Source organism: Mastomys coucha, unplaced genomic scaffold (assembly GCF_008632895.1).
Source record: "Mastomys coucha isolate ucsf_1 unplaced genomic scaffold, UCSF_Mcou_1 pScaffold15, whole genome shotgun sequence".
NCBI lineage: Eukaryota > Metazoa > Chordata > Mammalia > Rodentia > Muridae > Mastomys > Mastomys coucha.
Genome location: NW_022196897.1, coordinates 111,498,351 through 111,507,979, shown reverse-complemented (window position 1 = coordinate 111,507,979; position 9,629 = coordinate 111,498,351). Strand labels below are relative to the sequence as shown.

Here is a 9,629-nt window from a genome sequence, read left to right as displayed (position 1 = left end):
TTAGATATTTTCTTTATTTACATTTCAAATTTTATCCCCTTTCCTCATTTCTCATCCAAAACACCACCATTCCATCCCCCCTCCCCCTGTTCACTAACCCACCCACTCCCATTTCCCTGTCCTGGGATTCCCCTACACTGGGGCATCAAGCCTTCACAAGACCAAGGGCTTCTCCTCTCATTGATGTCCCACAAGGCCATCCCCTGCTACCTATGCGGCTGAGGCCATGAGTCCCTCCTTGTGTACTTTTTGGTTGGTGGTATTTCCTAGTTCTCATGTTGTCTTTTTCTTGGTTTGCTTCCAAGTTTGGGGAAGTTATACCCCTCCAGCTTTCAGGTGTTACAGGGTTAAAGTGTTCTGTTCTATCCTCACAGCTGATTATTTCATTTAAACGGGCAGTTTAAAGTTCGCTGACATTTTAAAAACATTGCTGTGCCCAATGCCCATCTTGAGGAGCATTTCCCTTCCTGACCTTTCGCCTATAATATCTTGGCTTTCTTACCCTTCTAGCTCCTCAGCCTTCACTCTTAGCTCTTGAGTTTAAACTTCCCAATAGCACCTTTGGCCTAGCCTTCCTTGTTTATTATGCTGATACCAGGGAGCCCTTTTTAGACACTATATTTTATATATTTAGGGTATGAGGAGACTATTTCTCTTCTGCCCAGCTATAGGCTGTTGGCATCTTTATTCAACCAATAGTTTTAAACTACAGAGCAAGGTCACATAGTGTTACTTTGTGTGCTGTGCAGAGTCTCTCATCCCTGTGGGCAACCAGACTGTGGGGGTCAGTATTTAGCATTACAATACATAGCAGAAGACCTAATCTCAAAGGGTTACTTCTGTCTCTTTGGTTTATCAAAGATAGAACTTATGATTATGTTACTTACTTAGACTTATTGGTTTTAACTGCATTTAAATGCATTGTCATGGGGGAATAGTATTGCTTCTAGTGGCTGCTTTCACTGCTGCTTCTAAATACTTGGAATTTTCTGGAACTGATTCACACATTTTCTTATTTTTCACTCATCTATGAGCTGTTCTTTTTTGTCCTATGCTACCAGATAAGTTTTCAATCTTCTTATTGAATTTTCTATGTTAGTAATTACACTTTCCATATATAAAAGCTCTTGGTGTCTGTTCTTTAACCAGACACTTGGTCTAGCACATCTCATCAGCCTGAGGACAAAATGTCTCCTTTCCTATCAGCACTGTCTGCTCTCTTAATCCTTGCATTCTCCTTTTATTCTGTCTGCTTTATTTGAGAGGTTTTCTTTCCAAAAATCTGATTATTCTCGGATGCCTTACCATAGTTCAGAGTGAGTGAGTAAACACAAGGCTTTGGAAACCACTGTGACAGGGTCACACTGTATGGCATGGGCCCACCACGTTCCCTCCAAGGACATTCTGGTACTCTTGGTAAGGCATGAGATGAAATGGCTGCCAGTGTGCTGGAGCCGACCTGAGCATTGGGAACTAGGATCTTCATTGTTCAGAAGCAAAATAGGATGTTATTTCCCAGTTACCAAATCCATTTCCAGCCTTGCCTATCTTGGGGGTCAGGATCCTTCAATTCAGGAAGTACCCAGTGTTTCTCCAGGGACCGGTCCATACACATAAGCTGGGATGGCCCCAGTAAGACAGAGCTTCGAGGTTCTAACTAGTTTTCAAAAAAAGAACACTGCCCCATGCCATACCACCCTGTCATTCCACCCTGCTTTCTTTCTATCCTTCCCCGAGACTAGGATGAGTCAGCTTGCTTCTATCTATGTCTCCTCCCATGGCACTTAGCTTTGACCTTTCTTCCTTCTGCTAAGTCATGCACTGTTCTCTCGTCCACTTTCCATCTTTGTGTTTTGTGGTTTCAGGTTTATCAAAGATAGAACTTGTGTTTATGCCTCTTAATTTCCCTGCTTCAGAGAAGATTAAGTACAGGATGGCGAAAGAGTGGATGTGCCTTCGTTCTGACATCTTGAAATCAGGAAAGCCAACACCTTCCCCTCCCCAGAGTATTTTACTGCATTGCCTGCTTTGCTAGCACCTACTGCTGCCATTCATAACTTTCACTCTCTGGAGTCTAGCTTCAGTGGGCATTTTGTTGCATGAGCTTCCACCCAGAAAGCTTCAGCTTATTAATGAATTAGTAATTTCCACACCTACTTATAATGAGTGCATCAAAACAGGACATATTCAATGTGAAATAGCTAGAACAAGCTATAACAGATCCCTGCAGGCCCTGATATCCTTGGGAAACACACGTGTTATCGTTGTCTCTCTCCCCAGCCCCTGCTTCCCACAGTATGCTCTGCCCCCAGGAGATGGCCCTCTGTAGACATCTTCCCATTCACAACCCTCTTTGTTCTTGCCATTGCTGTTACACTGTCATTCCCTTGTTGCTAGATTTCAACAGTGAGGCTCCAAAGTTGCTCCTGACACCACATGGCTTCTAGCCAAGGAGCCCTTCCTAGACCATTCCCCTAATCTGGTAACTATAAATACTCCCTTTACTCCTTTACTAGGCTCCCTTATTTTGCACATTATGTGGTTCTCACCAGGGTACAAAGGAAATACTAATACAATGGAAGATTTTGAACTATCTCCTATCTATGGTCCACTGAATTCTTGTGCTCTGACAGACTCTGAGAAAATTATACTATTTCCTTTCAGTCAAGATTCTCTCTCACTTCAGCAAGAAAACCTATGCCTAGGTTCTGTATGCCTAGGCTCTGTATGCCTAGGCTCTGTATGCCTACGCTCTGTATGCCTAGGTTCTGTATGCCTAGGTTCTGTATGCCTAGGTTCTGTATGCCTACACTCTGTATGCCTAGGTTCTGTATGCCTAGGTTCTGTATGCCTAGGCTCTGTATGCCTACGCTCTGTATGCCTAGGTTCTGTATGCCTAGGCTCTGTATGCCAAGGTTCTGTATGCCTAGGCTCTGTATGCCAAGGTTCTGTATGCTTAGGTTCCATATGACTAGGCTCTATATACCTAGATTCCATATGCCTAGGTTCCATATTGCCTAGGCTCTGTATGCCTAGGCTCTGTATGCCTAGGCTCTATATGCCTAGGTTCAGTATGCCTAGGTTCTATATGCCTAGGCTCTGTATGCCTAGGTTCTGTATGCCTAGGCTCTGTATGCCTAGGTTCTGTATGCCTAGGTTCTATATGCTTAGGTTCAGTATGCCTAGGTTCCGTATGACTAGGCTCTGTACGCTTAGGTTTTGTATGCCTGGGTTCTGTATGCCTAGGTTCCGTATGCCTAGGTTCTGTATGCCTAGGTTCCGTATGCCTAGGTGCCGTATGACTAGGCTCTATATACCTAGATTCCGTATGCCTAAGTTCCGTATTGCCTAGGCTCTGTATGCCTAGGCTCTGTATGCCTAGGTTCAGTATGCCTAGGTTCAGTATGCCTAGGTTCAGTATGCCTAGGCTCTGTATGCCTAGGCTCTGTATGCCTAGGCTCTATATGCCTAGGTTCAGTATGCCTAGGTTCAGTATGCCTAGGTTCTGTATGCTTAGGTTCTATATGCTTAGGTTCAGTATGCCTAGGTTCCGTATGCTTCGGTTTTGTATGCCTAGGTTCTGTATGCTTAGGTTTTTTATGCCTAGGTTCCGTATGCTTAGGTTCTGTATGCCTAGGTTCTGTATGCCTAGGTTCTGTATGCTTAGGTTTTGTATGCCTAGGTTCTGTATGCCTAGGTTCTGTATGCCTAGGCTCTGTTTGCCTAGTTTCCTCACATTCAACACTTGGCTCCACCTCATGCCACTGTGCCATTTAGCTACTCCAAGGAATTACACAGTAAGGAACCTGGAAAAGAATCCTTGACTTTATGCTAGCCTCTAGCCTCACACACAATCAATGCCCACATCCTACTGATTCTGTCCCAGATGACCTTAAGCTCAATATCTAATTCCTTGCATTCTTATCCCTTCTCCTTATCTTTGCATCATCCTGCCCTTGTGCCTTGTGTCCCACACTCTGCCATACACACCGATCTGCAACAATGTAGCCAGCTAACGCTGAACTGAAAACCACTGAAACTGAGTCTCCCTTAAATTGTTCATGTTGGGTGTCTCATTAAATGCTTATTAAACTATCAGATTAAAGATTGTGCCAGAGAAGGCATAGTTCACATATAGATTTTTTTCTTTCTCTTCTCAAAAATAAAACAAAACAAAAAACCAAGTACTATTGCAGTGAGCAAGTTAAATTTCCCATGAAAAAGCCTGTTTATAGCAAGGAAAGTTTTCTCTTTTATGTCTCCCTTTCCCATGTGTAAAATTTTCACTATAAAAATTTAAACACACTTTTTACAATCCAAGAAAATGGCTAGCTTTCTACCTTTGTGGTCTGCCTCTTGCTTTGTCTAGTCCCAAACCATCTGTGAACTTCAGTTTACATACATGGGTTTAACAGAGTGGTTCTCAATCTGTGGGTCGACACGCCTTTGTGGGGGATCACACATCATATACCTTGCCTATCGGATACTTGTATTACGGCTCATAATATTAGCAGAATACAGCTATGAAGTAGCAATGAAAATAATCTTATGGCTAGGGATCGCCACAGCATGAGGAACTGTATTTAAGGAGACGGAAATTCTATCTGAGGTCAGAAAGCCTTTATGCATTTGCATAAATCTCTGGTATTGCAGCTTGGAGCAGGTGAGTGTAGATTTAATTAGTACTTGAACATTCTGCTTTAAGTGAAATCTTATTGGATGTTCTTTTAAACCAGGGATTCTCAACCTTCCTAATGCTGCGACCCTTTGGTAAGCATGTCCTCCTTGAATGGAATATTGCATCAACTAATCTACCGATGGCAGATACTAACAGATATGTACTCGGTTCCTTTCTTGCCTGTTCTCTATACTTTCTGTCCATTGCCTGTCAATACTTAAGGTTTTAGGTAAAAACAAAGAACAAAAACACAAAAACGAAAACAGGCCCAACCATGAAACCTAAAATGTCTTGCTCTGAGTATATCTTGTCAAAGCTTCAGATATAATCCAAGAATCCCTCACTACAGTCTTATAGCCCTGTTGACTGGCTGGCCAGAGACTATCAACAACACTAGAGTGAGCGACCACAGCCAGAACACATTAGACTAGGGCACTTCTCCACAGATGCTGGTTTTTCCTTTCCAGTTCAGATAGGTTTTGGTGTTGAGGAAGACAATCTGACTTTGTGATGCAGGTGCTGTCATGAAGGTCTTAGGAGGTTAACATCACAGGGCTTACCTTGGATAGATTCATCCCCAGCACTGTGAGCGTCACTAACCCAGCGCAGCAAACCAGCGCACTGGAGCTGGAGAGGCCGGAACTCGGCGGTATATTTCCATCTACCAGGCAATTCATTCCAGGCAGCTTACTAAGGCCAAAGTGTTCCTAAAAATGTTAAAAAAAAAAAAAAAATGCCAATAGTCATTTCAGTATTGGACTCAAGAAGCAGTAGAACCTTCTATCAGTCCACAGAGGAGAAAAGTTTGACAGACACAAAGCTTTTACAGCAACTGGGGTAGATCATTCCAGTGGGAGCTCAGCCCTCTCATCTGGGCATGAGTCCTCTGCAGAGGACTTTTTATTTGTTCAACAAGAAGCTACAGATTCACTTCCTAAATTGCCTCGAATGCTTTTTCTTTGAATATCAACTGATTTGAACAAGTATAGAAAAACCATAAAGCAATTACAATCCAAGTTGCCCAGTGAGGCAGGAAAGCCCTAGTGATGGGGAGCAGACTGAGCGTGAGCCCTCCAGCATCCTGAATAAAGTCTAACCCAACAGCAGCTGTTTCCAGGGTATCTGGCCTCAGGAGGCTCTCTGAAGAAAAAGAGCTCCAACTCTACCAACTCCATTTTTTAATCAAGAAAAACCTAAGCAATAGAATGTTAAGAAACTTTTCCAAGGTTACACAAAGAACTCTTGAAGACCCAAGACTCAGATTGTCCCCATGCAAAGGATGCTGGGAGTGAGACCCAAGACTCTTGAGTCTCAATTGACTTCTCCATTCCTGTGAAAACTAGGGCCAACAATGTCATCATGTTTAAATGCCTGCCAGTTATATGAGAAAATTCAGAGTTTTTACTGGAGTTATTAATGCAATTTAACCATCTAGTAGCTTTAAAGACAGCCAGATTAGAATTAATATGTAAATGATATTGAATGCCCCAAAAGAAGGCAGGGAGATATTTACAAACAGGAAAGACCAACCAAATTAGACTCTGGGTTAAAGGTAGAAATCTCTAATGTATTTGAACTGACCTGTAAGACCTGGATTGGGAGGTAATATCATATTATAATCTTCATTATTTAGGATTAAAATAAACCCAGCCCTCCCCTTCTCAAGGAGAAGAACAGTCTTCTTCAGAAATTTCTCAGATAATTCAAAACCAAAGTTTGAGAAACTATTACATTACCTAATTACACATTTCATCATACATATTCTTCTAGGGAGAAATTTCAATAAGCAAGTTAGACTAACCAAAGGAACAAAATGCTGCAAATAAAAACTGCTTTTGTCCTTAATTTTTTGTCCTTTTTTTTTCTTCCTTGGCAAAAATCATGAACCACAAAAGAAAAGATTCAGTTGGATGTACCTCCTGATTCCAAGTCATCTAAAAATCTCCTTCCAGAAACACAAACAGATTATACACTGAAGACGTGCCACTGCCAACGCCCCTCTGTACAGAGCAGCAGGCAGTCCACTCCAGAGCAGCAGCGCTGGGGACACTGTATGCTTAACCATAAACTGAGCCACACACTGTCTTGGACGCAAATCACAGTTACAAACTTAGCACGCAATGTTTAAATTCAACAGTAACAGCAGACTGAAAAACACAAATGAGTTGTGCCAAACATTGCAGTAGCTTTATCCCAAAAGGATAACATGTTCAATTTCACATAAACAGACTATCCCTTGGAACTTTCTAGTATTTTAATTTGAAGGTTTCTGGACTGGCTAACACTGAAATTACTTTTCTGCCAAAAGGTCATTGAACAAACCTGTGTTTTTGCACATAAGTTGTCAAACCAAAGAGGAAGGTTTTAAGCCCCTATCCAAAATAATACAAAAATACACCATACACACACACACACACACATATGTATATATATATGTATTTATATACATGTATATATATATATGTATATACACACATATGTATACATATATATACATATATATACATATGTGTGTATATACATATATATATACATGGAGAGAGAGAGAGAGAGAGAGAGGTCACTTTACCATATGGTACAAATAGGCATGTTGTTGCAAGCAAGGTCAGATTGCATTTGCCTGACCAATTCTTCCAAATATTCTAATTCCCACTAATGTAGATGACAATCCAAATGATTTGAAGATTTAAAACAGGCCAATAACTTTTCCCAGAAGTTATTACCATATGTCTGGAAAAAAAGCCACATTCTCAAGAAATGAATGTTGCACTCCTAGAGCAGACCTCCATGACAGCAGCCCAGGACTACACATCCCAAGTTACGAGCTTCTATAAGACTAGGTCACTGAGTCCTGAGCTGCTTGTGACAATTGCAGATAGGACCTCCAGGCCACTTGGATCATAAGCTCTCAAAAGAACAAAACAGAAAAGTATGTTACTAGTTTCCATTTGAATCATGAAGACAAAAAAAAAATTATTCTTAATATCCTTAATCTATGAAGTATTACAAGACTCACTGCAACTAAAATAATTATTGTATGAATGTTAATTTAAAAAACAAAAGCTAAGGGGCTGGAGAGATGGTTCAGTGGTTAAGAGCATCTGTTGCTCTTAGAGGAGGACCTGGGTTCAATTCTCACATGGTGGCTAACAACAGCCTATAACTCCAGTCCCAGGGGACCTGATGCCCTCTTCCAGCCTCTGTGGGCACCACACAGCCGTGGGATGCACAGACATGCATGCAGGCACAGAACCCACAGGCATAAAATAAAAATAAGTAGATTGTTTTTTTAATTATTAGAAAGTAAAATTAGGAACACAAAAAGAAACACGGGAAAAGTTCTGAAAAAAACAAGTATTGGTTTTCTGTCTGTGCTTCATACTTCCTAATTTGAGAGAAAGTGGAAATATCACACTGTTCTATTCTTACACACAGCACTGAAGTTCTGACACTAAGATTAAGTCAATGTTTCTGGGAAACTACTCACAGTAATACCTTCACTACAACTTTTCCATTCTCACCTGGACAAGCAGTAACAATGCCTGAGGGTCCCAGCAAAGTAAAGTCCTGCAAACACTCTTCACTGAATAGCAGTGACACTGTTTCACAGTTAAAGCCAAGACTGAACTCAAATTAACAAAACTGCATCATGCCCATATTCAAACCCATGGCTCCTCAACTCTACATCTATTCCAGTACACTTCTGAACATCCCAAAACAGAATGTCAATACTAGGACAATCTCTCTTCAAGGTGTATTTAATAATGCATAGCCAGTCAAACGAAAGACCATGACCACCCCTGTGAACACAAGCCAGAGACAATCACATCTTCTCCCCCCACACTCCTCCACGCATCCCCTTTAAACAAAAGTCAGCAAAATACAAGGAAAGTATCAATACTAAAAAGAGACCAAAACACGGTAGAGTTAATCTGGAATAACATGACTATAATCTCAACGGCTAGTAGGTGTTGGTTTACCTGAATTCCCTTAAATCCACAAAGGAAGTAGTTGTGCCATAGAGGTTTGGTCTTGTCGATAGAGATGTTATTAGCTGTAGTACTGAAGTCTCTGGGAAAAAAAACAAAAACAACAAAAATAAAAACAAAAAGACACATTAATTTAAGTCTGTATGCCTTGAGAGAAAAAAAAAAAATCAATGGCTGACTGCTGCCCTCTTGTGACAGGACAACGATACTGAGTCTCCTTTTCTATTTACTTAAATATGTATCTCAGTCTCCAACAGTGAACACCTCCAGATGCTAAAAAGTAAGAGAGGAAGTTGTACTAGTCTTATTGACTAATCTATCTCTAACTGGCCCTTTTTATTTCCAGAAACCGCTAAGAAACAACATACTTTAGCATAACCTACATTCATTTTTCTCTTTCAGGTTAGTGTTTCTAAGCTAGTATAAACCACACAAAGGCTTTATCCTCTGCTCCCAAACAGATCCCCTGGTGAAACACAAGTTCCCAAGTTCTCTCTTCTCCACACTCTCAATATCCATCGAATTTGACCATCTGTATGATTTAAGAAAAATAAATAACAAACAAAATTTATTGTAAAGAGTCATAACCCATTGTGAGTCGACACTGATATAAAGCTACAAGTGAATAAACAGCTAAAGGAAGAAAAAAGGAAATTATTTTTCATAATAAATGCCAAGCTCAGTGAGATGCTAACAACCTGATCCCCAGAACCCACATGAAGAAAGATAGAATTGACTCCACGAAGGTGTCCTCTGACTTCCACAAATGTGCTATAGAATGCATGCCATGCATCCACATCATACACACATACACACACAGAGGGAGGGATAATTAATAAAGTATGTCAGTTAACCAATATTGAAAAATAATGGGAGCTGGTGAGATGGCTCAGTGTTTAAGAGCACTGACTGCAGAAAGAGAAAATGCTTTCCTTTGTCAAAAATGTACTTAACAACAACAA

General features: G+C 40.8%; 1 protein-coding gene across 6 annotated transcripts in view; it reads right to left on the bottom strand.

The window, feature by feature from the left end:
- Galk2 (galactokinase 2) overlaps positions 1 to 9,629 on the bottom strand; it is a 111,357-nt gene that overhangs the window by 76,880 nt on the left and 24,848 nt on the right. For all 6 annotated transcript variants that reach the window (XM_031371764.1, XM_031371765.1, XM_031371768.1 and 3 more), the window contains exons 4-5: positions 8,659 to 8,749; positions 5,239 to 5,385 (exon numbers count right to left, since the gene is read on the bottom strand). In XM_031371764.1, the coding sequence (XP_031227624.1) occupies positions 5,239 to 5,385; positions 8,659 to 8,749 (238 nt within the window). The remainder of the gene's footprint in view (positions 1 to 5,238; positions 5,386 to 8,658; positions 8,750 to 9,629) is intronic.